This window comes from Amborella trichopoda, chromosome 5, assembly GCF_054954075.1.
Source record: "Amborella trichopoda isolate Santa Cruz 75 chromosome 5, AtrichopodaSantaCruz75HAP2 v2.0, whole genome shotgun sequence".
Taxonomy (NCBI): Eukaryota; Viridiplantae; Streptophyta; class Magnoliopsida; order Amborellales; family Amborellaceae; genus Amborella; species Amborella trichopoda.
Genome location: NC_142340.1, coordinates 11,092,962 through 11,110,623, shown reverse-complemented (window position 1 = coordinate 11,110,623; position 17,662 = coordinate 11,092,962). Strand labels below are relative to the sequence as shown.

Below are 17,662 nucleotides of genomic sequence, written 5' to 3'. Positions count from 1 at the left end.
GTATGTCTCTTTTGTTCTTGTAAATAGGTATCACAATACTTTTCCTCCATTCGTTTAGTATTTTCTTTGTTCTCACCACCTTGTTGAACAGTTTGGTTAGCCAGTCAATGCCAATCTCCCCCACGTACTTCCAAACCTCTATCAGGATACCATCTGGTCCTAAAGCCTTTCCTATTTTCATCCTTTCAAAGCTTCTTTCACTTTTGATATCCCTATCCTACGAACATATCTATGACCCCTGCCCATATTTATGCCAACAGTTCCTTGTACCGCTATGTTCCCATTGTGTACGTCATTTAATATTTTTTTAAAATAAGCTTTCCACCATTCGTTGACCTCTTCATCCTTCATCAAGAACCTTTGATCCTGACACTTACTGCAATTAATATGATCTAGATCCCTACACTTTTCCTCTCTAACTTTTGCTAAGTTGAAGATATGTTTTTCACCTTTTCTTGTTCCCAATTAAAAGAAATTTCGTTCACAAGGCCATTAGCAAAAAATGATCATGTCATAAAACTTGGCAGTGTAATAGAATGATAAAAACTTAGAAGAATAGACAAATTGCTAAAAAAAACGCTAAACAAATAGTAACGCTAAACTTAAGGCATATGATAATCTATGCAAAACCTCTAGATTCTCCTAAAACTTCTTTTGCCACTTTCTTAATACAGTCAGCCATCTCATTATACATAACATTGACCTCATGTTCAGAATTCTATTTTCCTTCTTTAACTAATTTATCCCAAAATAAGTCTATTTTCTCATTAGTTAAATTCCACCACCTAGTGCTTAGATTATAAATCACAATGAAGAACAGGGAGTTCTTGCATACACTGTTATCCACACATTCAACAAATGTCAACACATCCTTCCCATTTTATAACAAAAAAAGTTAATATACACAATAACATGTCTATGGAGATCAGCTTCACAAGGAACTTAGGGCCTTAAACCTATATCTCAAATGTATGAGAGCTCGATCCAGGATCTGACATCCTTGAATAAAAATTCTGGACAAGGACCACATAAATTACGATTCAATATTGGAATTAAGAAAATAAAATATGCATAGGTCTATCCAAAAGTAGTAATGGAATTATTCAAAAGCTCTCAAGACCATGGCTCAAGTCATCTCTAGAAAAGTCCATAAGCCATGATAAGAGCTACAAGTTGCATTTCAATCTAGCACCTTATTAACAACTGAATCGATTCCAAAGCATCCCCAGCGACCAACTTCCTCCCCCCCCCCCCTCCCCCCCAACCCTGGAAAAAACTAAAAAAGAAAAAAGAAGAAACGAAGAAAAAACACTCGACCTCTAAACCCAAGCTCATTTTTGTCCAACACAAGTCCTTGCACATTCTTAATTGGATTGGAAATTAGAGAACAAGCATCAATTGCTTCACCCAAGCCCTAACTCAGCGGAAGCACCTAATAAACATAGTGCTCTCCACTAACTCACCTCAAACTTCTATTCAAACTAATTTCCTCGCAGAGAAAAGTATCCCACTATTTGTGATTTTGCGAATCCACTAATTTCCACATGGAAAAAAGTGTCAATCTATTTGTCCTCTACATTCTCTTCATAGTTGCTTTCTTTCACTTAGTTATTTTTCACTTATTCATATAAAAAAAAAATTTCCCCACCACAAATTCAAAACTACCATTTCTTTGTATTGGTACAGTATTTAGTTCTTTAAAAAGCTGAAAACTGCTGCTTATTGATCCAGCATTTACATATTTAAAAAGCTGAAAACTGCCTGCTTCTCTACTTTAAAAGATGCCTCCCATCATGTGATCAAAATCAATTGAGCCATAGGCCCATGACCAATTCCAAAACCAAAATGATAGAAAACCTATATAATCAAGGCACCATGGGATTTTTTCAACTATTAAACATGTGAAATAAGCCAGACAGTGGAAAGTCCAAAACCTCATTGCAGGAAGACAACTCTAAGAACCAATACATCACTACTTGATAACACCGCTTCCCTTTGTGTTATTACAAAATATGATGCAATCGTACACTCTTCAAGGCACCATAGGATACACAAAGCCGCCTAAGATGCATCTTTCTGACTAAGAGCCTCTTATAATTATACTCTCGTACAGAATCTTCATCAAAAACTAGTGAAGGTAACACATGTAAGACCTCCTTTAACCAGATTTCCCTATCACGAATAGGTTTTCACAATTGAACAAGCAAACGGTTCTGAAGTTCTATGCTGGGAATTTTAGCCTCTCTATTTACAGATTCTCTCCATTGTCTCCTGCCCATAGCGTTGGCTGCCAATCACCTTACATATTATCTATTAGGGACTGCCAACTCCCTATCACTTTATTTAACTTAATGATTTCCAAATTTGCAAAATATAGCCAATCCCATGTCATTTTAAACTAAGGCAAATCATATCTTGCATAAACACCCAGCCCTTTCATCCACCTAGAAATTATTTCTCTCCATTTCTCAATTATTCAAAACAAACTCCAACAGTCAGTGGGGAAAGATCCCAAACGCAGCTGGTGATATCCTTAGGGACTGCTTTTGGACCATGAAATACATTTTTCTTGGATCTAGAATGGTACACAACCCAACCAAGGCTGATTCTCATGCAATCCTCATGGTTTCCAGATGTTACCTAGCTAATTTCAGACACCAAATGGCAAAAGGTCACCCATTCCATGTTAATAGAAGGGCACACTCTAGAGTAAGCTCAAGTGATGCCTCCTTTTGTGACCTTTATCATCTTCTTCCATCTCTCTCCCCTACTTCTCTTCTAGTTCCCCTGCTTCGCATCTTCCCTAATGGCGAAGGGTCACCCATTCAATGTGGTCAATGAAAGATTGATCGTTGTCTGGTACAATCTTTCCAATTTTTTGCTAGAAATTGCAGCACTACAAAAATATATGCATTCTGTTCTCAGATCAGGGCTCATGTTCCACTTGGTTATTTTTTATAACGATAAAAATAACAAAACCTTTTGAAGCTTGTCATGCCAACATTTGGACAAGAACCACTAATAAAAGGCAGCTTTCTTACAAAATTAAACAGAAGTGACACATTTCAAGAATAATTTAATCATAGAACTATCGTCAGGGTCAATTAAAGAACAACGACAAAATAAAGAACAAAGCCAAATCTATTTTCCAACTTTAGGATGTCAATAAACTAAGCCTACCTATCTCAAATATTAGAGGAAAGTTTTGCTAGATGAAACTTATTACAAAGGATTCAAATATTATGCTACTTGGTACTGCATTCTATCAATCTGCTTTTACTTGTGCATATCAGGTGCTTGTTATGTTTCCAGTGATCTGCTCAGTATCAATTGCATGGATAGGATTGATATCAACAATTCGACAAAAAGAAGAAATGTTATCAGTAGCAGAATCAATACAACTGTTTGGCCTACAATTGGCTGATAACATTAAAGCAGGAGAATTACTACTGCATTTAAAAGAGGATAAAATGTGAGCTCACTAACAGGTGCTTGAGATAAGGCCCTCAGCATTAACAAAGCCCCAATTATATCAATAAGAAGACCTGTGACCCATGCTTTGTTGATTGCATATGCCCTTAGCACCTTAAGACATTAAAAAATTAGCCATGTCAGCCCGGAGTAGAATAATCCACTAAGTCATAGAAATGTGCTTCAATCTTTATAGAAAATTAATAAAATTGATCAAATAACAGTATAAGGAACACTTGACCATGGAACACATAATTAGCATATGTTAGAACCAACTTAAATAGACCAAAATTACCAATATTCTAATTAGCGATTACAAAGAAAATGTCAAGGTTGAAACAATTTTATTTACCAGCATGAAGGCCAAGTGCTACATAATTGCTACCATATTAAGATTGTAAAGTAACCTCTCATATGGGCTGCTACCATGATAGTCAAAAGTGCAGGAGAAATGGCAAAAAATAAACTTTCATAGCATGTATGTAATGAGATGGGTTAACCACTAAGAATAGAACCAGCATAAGAAAACTGCTATTTTTCCATGACAGTGTATCATATTCAGCGTAAGCAAGGACCTACCAGAGACTAATGTAATTAATCCATCAATCTTGTAGAACAGATAGGACTATATGTTTCTAGTCAAAAAAGCCAATATGGCAAGCAGAAGAAACATTAGAAAAACCATTACAAAAGAGATAATCTGAAAAAGAAGGGTGTGGTTTGTATAGAGCCGAGGCTCTAAACAATCGAATTAGAGCCCACCTTCAAATAGTGTCGAGAAATGTGGTTTCAATACCAGAAATCTTTGTGGTAAGCTTAAATATATTTTCATCTTTAATTATAAAATTTAAAGCTTACAAAATAGTGTAGATTGAGAGATCTATGAAAACTTGAAAATCTTGAAAATTGACGGTCCAAAAATGCGTTACAAGATGCACTATTTTCAAAACTTGAAATTCATTTTTTTCTCACGTCCATGCATCTTGATGTCGAGATGATCAATTTGAGGATATGTGGGCATCAAAACAACCTCTTCTAGTGAAATTTTTGAGGTGGACTCTAATTTTATTGTTTAGAGCCTCGGCTCTATATAAATAGGCACTTTTTTTTTTTGCCTATTTTTCACTTTAAAAAATAATACTAGAACTCAAAATCATCTCAATATCAATTATTGAACATTCTAAACATGTGAATGTATATTTCCTTGAGGTTTTCATTGAATCTTTGTGCACAAAGATTTTATATCTGGGGGAAATCACAGGGAAAGTTTGAAGAAGAGTGGGTGTCAACTGATTAAGTTAAAAATTAGTCTACTAGAGAACCACTTCACAAATGCTTGAACCCCAAAGTTCTCACCAAGGATGTGCCCAGTTTGCTACTTTGAAAATCAATTTCTTACAAGTAAAAATCCATCTAAACAACATTTGCATGAAGACTTCGAAAAGAGTTAAGGGTGTCATCATGATATATTGAAGATCAACTTGCATTTATAGGGCTATCCTTCACCTATCTTTCTAGAGAATCCACCTAGATATATTTGAATCAAATGTTTGGAGAAATGGTGGCCACTTAGTGAAATTTCAAAGGTATGCCCATACTAATTTCATTCAAGGACACAATGTTTCTCATAAAGATATTTTTTATCAACTCTTTATAAAATGAACTTTGGACTGGAAACTACTTGCACATCTGCTATGTTAGTTAACATAATCATGGACCACACTTATCAGAGCACCTTCGTACAAATACCATAAAAACATAGAGGTTCCAATAAGCATTTACCCATAACTGAAACAATATCGAGGAAATGCATGCCATTCTCCATTTCCTCTATCCATGCAAAGCCAATGGTCCATCACTTAGATTGGCAATGCTAATCCACATGGTGATGTGCATTCCATATCTATAACATGTGATCCCTTCCCAACCATCTTTTGCATGTATTTTCAACTAGTGCATTCATAAGCGACCAAAGTGTCATCAATTATTTTGTCCACCTTGGACAAAGGCTGCCCAAAAAACAAATAGATCACAAAAACCAATACTTCTCCCAATCTAAGCTAAACAACTACGGCATGCCCCTATTCAAGAGCAAAGGATACTCAGACACTACTCTAAGTAACTATGAGGATCGCCATTCATAATTAATTTTTGATTGATAGGATGCATAAATTAAGTTACAACTAGAAGAAATTACATCTATTTTCAGCTGGTCCTAGTATCCTAGAAAAGTTGTTATCATCACATGAAAGATGATAAATCCAGGTTTCAATGTGAGGTTTTTCTACAAGCCTCCTGCAAATTCTATTTCATATCCAGTCATATGGAGACCTTGTCAAGCTCTAGGTCACGCTTCCAAATCCAGGCTCATCAATACGTATGTTTTCTATTTTCTACCAAAGAAAGGACTTTCCTCACACTGAGATTTGTCATCTGTATTAACAATTAAAAGAAAAATGTTTTGCACAACTGGGGGTCATCTATGACTGAGGTTATCAAAGACCGATGGTCGATCTTTGATGAAATTTGATCCCTAACCATTTTGTGCTCTTTATCTAACTATAGGTTTATTTTCACAAAAGACTCAAAAATTAGGATTTAGGATATTTGAAATCAGGATTACTATTTTATAAAAAAAATTCAGGAGCTCGAGTCTCCTAGATCTGAACTCAAAACCCAATATTATTTTGTGGGTTTTGATTTTGGTTGTATTTGGAAGCTTTGACAAGGACCAGACGTTGATTACCACCAAGTGCGGATATTGGGTGGTTGGCCTCAAAAATTCTGGATAAATTTCATTTTTTCTCAAATTAAATTCATATATTGTATTTTTATTAACTAAGTCAACTATAACTGATTTATAGTAAACTTATTTTTAATTTATTTACAATGTTTACCTATGTTTATATTTTTTCTTCTCTTTGACATATTTTCGGATTTTCTCAATTATCTTTCAAGCCAATAACATCCATTTTTCATGTTTCACGATTTATTTATATTTTTTATTGTATCATATTTTAGATTTTTACTTATTTTTTTATATTTAGGATTTTTCAAGGTCTAAGAAGGGTGATGATCTTAAACTTTCCCTTAACATGTCCCAGGTTAAGGGGCTAGGTTGTGTTAGGTAGGCAGCCAACATAAAATTTTGCCAAAACTTATCATGAATCCTGAACCTACAACAGTACCTATTTACAAAAACAAATGAGATATGCATAATTGCACGAACTATCAGGGGACCAAGCTTATAAGCCATACAACGAAGCTCTGGGAGAGTGATTGAACAACGATTAGGACATGAAACGAACGTATCTGAAAATCAATTTGGTTTTATGCCAGGAAGGTCAACAACTGAGGCTAGTTTGCTACTCAAACAACTGATTGAAAAGTTTAGGAAGAAGGGAAAAGACTTCCACATGGTCTTTATTGATCTAGAGAGAACTTATGATAGAGTACCTCAAGATTTGATTTGGCGGGTAATGGAAAAGAAAGGAGTACATCAACTTGGTGAGAGATATCTACGATGGAACGTTACCTAGTGTACGAACAACTAGTGGAGAGACGAGTAAGTTTCAGTGACAATAGGTCTATTTCAAGGGTCAGCATTGAGCCCGTACCTCTGTCTTAGTTATGGACGACTTAAGTAGGAACCTAGAGGATGAGTTACCGTGGTGCATGTTGTTCGCAAATGACATAGCTTTGATCGATGAGACCCGAAACGACGTCGACACAAAGCTAGAACTTTGAAGGGATGCTCTAGAATCCAAAGGTTTTAAAATTAGTCAGACTAAGACAGAGTATATGTAATGCAAGTTTAATAATAACAAGAGTAGAGATGAGGAAGTAGTTAAGATCGACGGCCAGAAAGCACTAAAAAGACCGCACTTTCTATATCTTGGCTCAATAATCCAGGAAAAAGGAGAAAATGAGGAACATGTCGCACATAGAATTAGAGCTGGGTAGATGAAGTGGAGATGTGCATCTGGAATTTTACGTGACCGTCGCATACCAATAAAGCTGAAGGGAAAAGTTCTATAGTACAGTTGTGAGACCAACTCTGCTCTATAGGGCGAAATATTAGGTGGACAAAAAATAATATACCCATAAAATGAGTGTAGCAGAGATGAGGATGTTGAGATGGATGAATGAGAAGACAAGAAGGGATAGAATTCGAAATAGACGCATGTAAGAGAATTTACGTGTGGCGCCAATAGGCAATACGATGAGAGAGAGTAGACTTAAGAAGGCGGGCCATGTGTGGTGCCAACCAAGTATAGCACCTATTAGGAGGTGCGAGTTAGTTCAAGTGGAATGACTGAAAAAGGTAAGGGCTAGGCCCAAAAGGACGTGGTTAGAAGTAGTACGAAAAGATATGAGGACTTATAGTCTCAATGAGAGTATGACCTTTAATAGAGCAGAATGGCGAAGCAAGATTCGTATAGCCTAGCTAATTAATTGGTAAAAGGCTATGATGATGATGATGTTGATGACTTAGGATTTTTCAGAATTTTTATAGTTTTAGGAGCCTTTTTTTGTCCTTGCCCATAGCTCGGGTATGACTCAAGCAAGTCTGAGCCAAATTGCCCAAGTCACTTGGCTTAGGCAAGGATCGAGTGTTGAAAAACGGAGGGTGAAACAAGGTAAAAATAAATTATAAATGACACAAAATAAGTTTAAATCTCTTTGACCCTAGGTGCAATAGATCGCTTTCTTAAGACAAAAGTAGCCCCTTACTGATAGGAATCAGTGTGCACCTAAATTTCTACTAGGAAAATTTGGCCTCGGGATACACGGAAGCAGAGGATTGAGGAAACTATCTCCCATATACCAATGCACATTACTGCGACATCTAGCCCACCAGAGTTGCCTCTTTCTAAAAGTAGAAAGTTCTTACAAAACACTTTGGAAAGTTAGAAAACGTCTTGCGTGCTGCAAATTGAAGGAAACAAGTCCTTTTTATAAAGAGATGAGGTGCCGTTTCACCTACTCTGCATGATTATTCAAGCACACATTAGGTCAAAAATCGCGTCTCTCAAAATCTCAACCATCAGAATGGAGCATATGCTACAATTAGCACGCAATAGGATAGCCCACAGTCACGGTGTCTTTTTGGGTTCCAAGAAACCAACAACCACACTTTATACGCATGACCCAACAATCACACAGTGTCTCTTCAAGTTCTACAAAACCAACCATCACTCTCAATCTGCATTCTGCAGATGGGGCAGAAATCATTAGAGCGCACCAAACCATCGAGTGCACACCTGACATAAACATCTTCGCTGGTGGGGCACAATTCACTGGAGCACACCATTCCACCAGAGTGCATATTCACAAGTGGGGCACAATTCACCAGAGTGCACCAACCCACTAGAGACAAATTATCGAAAAACCCCCTAACCACCAGAGACTCTGTTCATTGCAGTAAAACGAAATTGAGCCACAAGCCTGACAGATGCATGTGCACAAGCTAAGGGTGCCTCTAGCACTAATGCAAGCATGCAAAGTGCAAAGTGCACCATCAAGCACCCTTGTCCCTCAAACACGGGCATGCGTGTACTCGTGCACGTGCACATTCGCACACTATGTGTGCTCTGCATAGGCCTTCTCTCTAAAGAAAGAGGATAAACTCATTTGTAAAGAAAGGCTTCCCTCATCCCGTTCTCCAATTTGGAATAAATGCTCTCTTCACAAATAAGACAAAACTCACTTAACATTAGGTTATAAAGGAGATTTGGAAATAAGACAGTATTTTCCAAAGCAAATACAACACCAAGTCCATGGTTGAAGCCATGTTTTACAGCACTGATTTATAGTGGTTCCCAACTCCTAATATACCCATATTTAAACTCCAAACAATTAACAAAGCTTCCTAATCAAAATAAAAGACAAATACAAGGTTCTAATTTACATAAAAAAAACTAACCTTTTAATTCATAGGAACATTACTAACTCTAAAGTCTAAACCCATTGGAACTAGAAAATAATTAAGCGATAAACTCTAAACCCATTACAACTAGGAAATTTATCCATTACAAACTAGGAAATTTAATTGAAGGTTAGAAATCCTAAAACATTGAGGCCCCGTTTGGATCCCAGGAAAAAATAGTCTGAAAAAAACTAGTTCTCATGAAACACATTCTTGCAAAAAACATTTTCTATAAAATGGGTTTTTGATGTTTGGATAGCATTTGAATACAACTTGGAAGATACATTTCTACCTAGAAAAGTGTTTTATGCAAGGAATCTCTATAGAGGGAAAGATGGTAGAGATAGAGAGAGAAAACAATGATTAGAGCAAGATGGAACTAGAAAGATATTTCTATGGAAAGACAGAGAGAGAGAGAGAGAGACGTGAAACAAAGATATAAAGATTTACAAAATGAGAAGAAAGAGAAGGAGAGGTAGAAGAGAAAAAGACAGTTGGGTTAGAGAGAGAGAGAGAGTTGGGTTAGCATGGAAGTGAGGGAGGGCTAGGGAGAGAGATGGAAAGTTATTGCCCTTTTTTGTTCAAGACCTAACAAAATATACGCTCATTTTAACTTTTTGTTCAACTCCATAAGGAAATCTGTCAGGGAAAATAATTTCTCGCCTTGTGGGGAGGAAAACAATTTCCCTGATTTGAGCTCAAAGGAAAACATGTCTGACAGAAATAAATTTCCATCCCAAATTTTGGATCCAAATGGCAAAAATGGGCAATCTCCCCGGAAAACTATTTCCTGATAATCTTTTTCCCAAGATTCAAACGGCCCCTAAGGAAACAACAAGAGTTACTAATTTTTACAACAGGTTTGAACAATAATTTGAAGCCTGTAATGTCTAAGTTATGAAAATCTCACAAAAACATGGGACATAGATGTTAACGAGATCATGTTTCTTACGATCATCGAACAAATTCATCCAACGCTAACTCATGTAAATATGAATAGTAACAAAACTGAATATTTGAAGCAAATAAAATTACAACCACATTCCATAAGGGGCCGTTTGGATACCAGGAAATATATTGTGGATTGTTACTGTTGGGTAGTATTTAGATGCAACCTGGGAAATACATTGTTATTGTTTGGCTATGTCTGGAAGAAATATAGGAAATGCATAACCAACATTTTACCAGCACGTGCCTATAAACTATCATTTCTTTCTTTTCTGTCACAATATTCCACTAAAATGCAGAATTATCATTTATTTCCTTTTTGTCACAAAATTCCACTAAAATACGGAATTAAAATCATCATCACACCATTCCAAAAGGATTTCTAATAATAACATCATCACCATTCCAAAAAGATTTTCTAATAATAACTTGTACCATTTTACAGTCATCATGACACCATTTCCTACTTACTTTACATGTGTTTCGCACTTACATGGAATCACATGTTTTTTAACACGACATTGGTTTCAACATGATAAGTCATTGAAACAATTTGATTGGAATAATATGATTTTATTATGATAAGCCTTATTTTTATTTATTTTTTATAGAAGTCTTTCAAATGTCTCCCTATATAATTTCAAATAAACAATAAATTTATGATATTAAATTCAAAATCTCTATGGTACAAGTTAAAAAATGGGATGAAGTTTGATTAGTAATCTAGAAGGTTTGGTAATTGCAGTATAAAATTTTGAGGTATTGGAGGAGACTAAAGAGGTATGTTATTTCAATTCAGATTTTAGTAATCTCTTATGAGGATTATGTTGTGTGAAATTTTTTATTATGATTGTGTTGTGTAATTTATCATTGATTACTGATTTTTATTTTTATTATTTTTGTTTTTATATGACAGCTGATGCCTTCATATAGGATTATGTTATGTAAAAAATTTTATTATGATTGCGTTTTGTAATTTATCATTGATTACTGATTTTTATTTTTATATGACAACTGATGCCTTCAGATGAGGGGACGAACTCAAAAAGGGAGGGATCACCTATGCTAGTTAGTATCAAGAGAGAGGCTTACAAGATAAGATTTTTTTAATTAGGGATAGGGTAGGAAAAAACGCACGCGAACTATTTCTCAAAATTACCCGTCACCCCTGTAATAGATTTTTCACTTATCACCGCGCGTAATGGATTTCTTGATTTTTGGGAAAATCTCGCGTAATCTCTTTCCATTTCCTTACGATTAAGTGTACCATATTTCCTTGTAATCTATTGTCACGTAATAGATTTCCAGGTATCCAAACGGCCCTAAATGTCAACCAATTTCAGATAATTCCAACAAAATTCAATATATAGAGAGAGAAACGCAAAGACATCTATTGATGTCATATCAAAGGAATTGGAAGAGTTCCCCAATTGGGGAAGAAGAACAAATAGTCTTATTCATGGTTTAGAAGATTTCCATAACTTTTTAAGATCTTCTTTAGGGGAAATATCAAGTTCATTAAGTTACTTATTTTCTTTTGGGAGAGCATGTTTCTGTGTGTGGTGCCAACTTTACTCACACCTAAGAGGATTGCAGTTAAAGAATGCAGGTGAACAGTCATGCCATCAATAAAATTACCATCAAATATCATTTTCCAAATCCATTATTGCAAGATTTGCTGGATATGCTACTTAGCGCAAAGTTCTTCCCTAGAATTGACCTTAAGAGTGATATCATCAAATTCATATTAGGCCTGGGGATTCATGGAAAATGGCGTTCAAGACCTGAGATGGCCCTCATGAGTAGTTTGTGATGCCCTTAGGCCTCTCTAATGCTCATAGTACATCCATGCACCTTTTGATAAAGAAATTACGCTATTTCATAGGTAATTGATTGTTGTTTATTTTGATGATATTCTTGTTTTTAGGGTGCCAATGCAAGCGCTTGGACCACTTATGCCAAGTCTTGGGAGTGTGAAGAAAGGAGAAAGTATTTATTTACCTCAAAAAACCGGTTTTTCTTCCTAGTGACCAATGTGGTCTTTTTGCGCTTTATCTTGTCGATGGTGTGAAGATTGATAACGAGAAGATGCAATCAATTTGAAGTGGCCTGCTCCAAAGACAGTCAAGTATGTAGTTTTCATGGACTTGCCACTTTCTATATAAATTTATTCAAAACTTCAGCATCTATTGCAACAACCTTGGATTGCCTAAAAGGGGGAGATTTCACATTGAGTCCTGATGCCGAGAGAGGCTTTGTTTGATCAAGCACAAGATGACTCAAGCGGCAGTACTTGCTCTACCAGATTTCAATAAGTCTACGAGGCAGGGTGTGATGCTTCATATGTGGGTATTGTTGTTGTCTTAAGTCAAGAGAGATGCCCATGTTAGCATCTGTCGTGAGAAGCTTAATGAGACTCAACAAAACTACTTTGTGTATGAAAAGGAGCTATCTGCAGTAGTTCAAACCCTTTAACACTGGAGACACTATTTGATTCATCAAGGATTTGTTTTATTCTTTGTCTTCTGCTATCTCAATTCACAAGAAATTCACTTACCACTCATAAAAACATGGTAAGTGGTTACTTCAAGATTAAACTCTTTTACTCCAACATAAAGTGGTAGCACAAAATAAAGTTCTTGATGCATTGAGTTGAAGAGTAGTACTACTTAATACTCTTCGTGAAGAATTCATGGGGCACGATATTATCAAGGAACTCTATAATGATGATCCTTAGTTCAAAGATATCTTAGAGAGGTATGGAGTGAATAGAACACATGACTTCATTTTGCACGATGGGATCCACTCTACAAGAAGTCGATTGTGCATTCCTATAGGTTCCCTAAGAGAGAAGACATTGAATGAGTTGCACGACATAGGGTTAAGTAGTCACCTTGGGTGTAATAAGATTATATCTGTGGTAGACGAAGACTATTTATGGCCAAGACTTAAAAGAAATGGGGACCAATTTGTGAAGAGATGTTTGTACATGTCAAATTGGTAAGTTGCATTCACAAAATAGAGGTCGTTACACCCGATTACCATTTCGTAGTGCTCCATGGGAGGACATCAATATGAGTACTTTTATTGGGCCTTTTGCAGACTTAGAGAGGTATGGATTCTATGTTTGCAGTCGCAGACTGATTCTCTAAAATGACTCACTCATACCTTGTAAGAAGGTCACGGGTGCGACTTTTCTAGCCTATTTATTCTTCAATGAAGTCATTCACTTACATGGTACCCAAATACCAAAACTAGACCAAATTGCCTCCCTCAACATCTTGGTGAGGCAAGTTCTGGTGACAAGCTTGAGTTCATTAAAAGGTTTAAAAAAAATACAAACACTTTTACTAATACTACTAAATGGTGAATCAATATGTTCCGTGTTTTTTATGATGATTTGGTGAATGTTTCTTATTATATGTGTTATTTTTCTATTTCCCCCTTCTTTAGATTTTTTTGTGCCAAGCTATAGATCAAATTCTTGCATATTCCATTTTCTCCATACATTTTTCTATTTTTTTATAGACTTTAATGCATTTTATAACTTCTTTAGCTTTTTATGTTATTTATTTGGGATTATCTACAAAGGGACCATTTATCTTTTGTACATGGATTATCACAATTATTCTTATCCGTTAAATTTCAAAATGGGTGGTTGTAGCCATCTAATTTGACATCTAAAGTGTCAGAATGATCGTGACTTCCATGCACAAAAGATAAATGGTCTCTTTGTAGACAATCCCTTATTTTAATAACAACTTATTTGTAAATTCTCTTTCTGCAAATTTGTACTTTTTGGGCTCTTACATGACTCGGGCAAGTCCACCCAGAGTCGCTCAAGTTACCCAGCGCAGACAGGGTCCGAGCCCCAACTTCGAGCCAAGTAACTGAACATTGATTACGTCAGATTGAGAGTGAAGTTTGTTAGAAATTTTCCGAGGTCAAAATGGTGAGATCTAGGAGGTTTACCTAAATTTCTTTTTATTTTTAGATCTTCTTCCGGGAAAACCTTGGGTTGATTGGGAAGTTGCTTCGTTTCTTCCGTTTTCATTTTGGGAAATAGAATTATCAAATGGAAATTGCTAGAATTGTGTAGAGATTTGCAGGGTTCTTAAGATTATTTATATCATATTTAAGAGAGAGAAACGGGACTTTTCAAATATTGATATGAAATTTGTTAGCCTTTTGTGCTCTTCCTTCATGGTTGATTTCCTTCTTTTGCTATTGTGCAGAGAGCATTGGTGCTTAGTGATTAGAATATTTTTCATGCTTTAGTACTTCATCCGATAAGATTAACATATATACATTTACAGAGAAAGAGAATCAAAGGTCCATAAAAAGAAACCATAGTAGAGAGAGAGAGAGGAAGAGAGATCTAAACCAGCTTCCCGATTCAAAATCGATTCAGAAACACCAGAGAGAGAAAGAGAGATCGAAATCACGTAATTTGATTAGAGAGAGAGATGACCTTGAGCTTGAAGGAGAGGGGAGGTAAGATGAGGGTGCCCTTCTTCTGCAACACTTTCCCAATGTTGTTTCCAGCCGTTGCGGCCAATGTAAGAGAGATGGATTGCCACATGATTCCAAACTAACCAATTTCTCAATAAATTCCTATCGATCACAATCACATATTCATCTCAATATTGATCAGAATCACATATGCATCTCAACAAAAACTCGCCCATCAATCGCCACGCCTCTCTCTCTGATAAGCTTCCTGCCTCTGAGTTTACCTGCTGGAAAAAGGCATCTTATTATTGGGACTTGGTAGTTTTAAGAGCGAGAAGAAGGGTTACTGTATGGATTTCTTAAATATAAACAACGCATGTTCATCATCCTCTCTCTCTCGATAGCGAAACGCTCGTCATCCTCTCTAGGGGTGGCAGTGGGTAATGCCGGCGGGTGGCAATGTGTCATGTCCGGACCGTTTTTCAGGGACCCGACCCAACTTGTCGGGTCCCAATTCACATCTGCACCGTGCAGTTCAAAGGTTGGATTCGTAAGTTTTAGGAAAAATTACAAAAAAACACCTCAAATATACTACTATCTATACAACTTACCCCCCAGCTAACATTTTCTCCCCCTTTTTTTCCCACAAGCATTTTTCATAAAAACCCCCCAATCCAAGATAAAAGAAAAAAAAACTAAACTACCCCTTCGATGTCCTCGTGACTTTTACCCACGATTCTCTCTCCATGCACTCCAGCAGTCTATTTAAATGCTCCGACAATGAAGACACGTGCTTCGGCAATGCAAGAACTCGCTCCGACAGTACACCTTCTAGAGCCATAGCGCTTCGACGGTTAAATAGGTAGCTCCGGCAATGAGGACACATGCGCTAACAATACAAAGATGCGGTTCGACAATACACCTTCTGGTACCACATCGCTCTGACCATTGAATATGTCGCCCCGGCAATAAAGATAAGTGCTCTGGCAGTACAAATACGCACTCTGGCAGTACACCTTTTGAAGCCACATCGCTCCGGCGGTTGAATTGGTCGCTCCTGCAATACGCTACTTTGGGACCGTCAATTGACTCTTTTTTTTTGTCGAGAAGGGCATTTCCATCCAAAAAATAACAATTTTTTGCCTTGGGGGGTTTTTGTAAGGAAATGTAATTGTGGGGAAAAAAGTGAAAGAACAGGTTAACTGAGAGGCAAGTTGCATAAATAATATATTTGAGGGAATTTTGTAATTTTTTTTAAGTTTTATTAGTGGCAACAAGTCACAATCACCTTCCATTAGATTTCAAGATTTGTTGTTTAATGCTAAATATGACTATAAATTTTTATGGTATATAATCTTTAATACACTCAAACAATATAGGGTTTGAAATATTTTATCTCCAACCGTTTACGAGTATTGGTCAGGTCCAAGTTTGAGTCCAGACCCAAACTTGAATACTGTTTGAGTCCAGACTCAGACTCGAATAGTGTTTGAGTCCAGACCTAGACTCGAATAGTGTTTGAGTCCAAGTTTTAGAGCCAGACTCGAATAGTATTTGAGTCCAAGTTTTAGACCCAGACTCGAATAAAGTTTGAGTCCAGACCCAAACTCGAGTAGTGTTTGAGTCCAGGTTTTAGACCCTGACCTACAAGCCCAAATATTGGACCCGTACCCAGACTCGTATCAAATATACCCGTTGGATCCCGAGCTTCGTCCAGGTCTATTGCCACTCCTAATCCTCTCTCTCTTGATAGCGAAATGCCCATCATCCTCTCTCTATCTGTATCTTTATCTCTCTAGAGAACCAAATGCTCATCATTCTCCCTCTCTCTAGATAGCAAAATGTAATTAAAATGGTCCTTGACAGCTCATGAATCACGTGTTTATTTGAGAGTATAATATACACCGACGCGAGTATGAAATCTCTTGGCATAAACAAAACTCATTTACCTAAATGAATTTGTCTTGTACATTAGGAAAAAGTTTATATAGAACCGAGCCTCTAAACAATCACATTAGAGTGTATTTCAAAAATTTCACTAAAAAAGGTTGTTTTGATGGTCAAAGATCCTCAAATTGATCATCTCGACATCAAGATACATAGACATGAGAATAAAATGGTTTTCAAGTTTTGGAAATAGTGCATATTGTAATACATTTTTGGGTAGTCTATTTTCAAGTTTTTCAAGTTTTCATGGATCCTGGATCTACTTTTGAAGCTTGAAATTTTAGAAGGAAAAAGTTTATATAGAGCCGAGGCTCTAAACAATAAAATTAGAGCCCACCCCCAAAACTTCAATAGAAGAGGTTGGTTTGATGTCCAAATGTCCTCAAATTGATCATCTCGACATCAAAATGCATGGATATGACAAAAAAATGGATCTCAAGTTTTGGAAATAGTGCATCTTGTAATGTATTTTTGGACATCAATTTTCAAGATTTTCAATTTTTTATAGATCTGCTCGATCTACACTATTTTTGAAGCTTTAAATTTTATAATTAAAGATAAAAATATATTTTGAAGCTATCACAAAGATTTCTAGTATTGAAGTTTCAATATTTCTCGATACTATTTGAAAGTACGTTTTACTTTGATTGTTTAGAGCCTTGGCTATATACAAATTGCACCCATTTTATAATTAGAGATGAAAATATGTTTTAAGGCTATCACAAAATTTTCTAGTATTGAAACCACAATTCTCGATATTATTTAAAGGTACACTCTACTTTGATTGTTTAGAGACTCGGCTCTATACAAACCGCAGCCTGTACATTATGATGCAGTATGTCAAATCCCTTCTCCTTTTCTTTTTATGTTCCATTTCATCATAAAAAAAAAAAGATGAATTTTCTTCTCAAGAAA

The 17,662-nt window shown here is 36.2% G+C and overlaps 1 protein-coding gene across 9 annotated transcripts in view; it reads right to left on the bottom strand.

Annotated features, from left to right (window-relative positions):
- LOC18443643 (magnesium transporter, putative (DUF803)) overlaps nt 1-15,132 on the bottom strand; it is a 90,898-nt gene extending 75,766 nt beyond the window's left edge. For all 9 annotated transcript variants that reach the window (XM_088867467.1, XM_088867468.1, XM_088867466.1 and 6 more), the window contains exons 1-2: nt 14,820-15,132; nt 3,487-3,585 (exon numbers count right to left, since the gene is read on the bottom strand). Coding sequence is in view for 5 of the 9 variants with exons in the window: in XM_006853827.4 (XP_006853889.1) it covers nt 3,487-3,585; nt 14,820-14,930 (210 nt within the window). In the remaining 4 variants the exon portion in view is untranslated. The remainder of the gene's footprint in view (nt 1-3,486; nt 3,586-14,819) is intronic.
- Between the last annotated feature and the right edge of the window lie 2,530 nt (nt 15,133-17,662).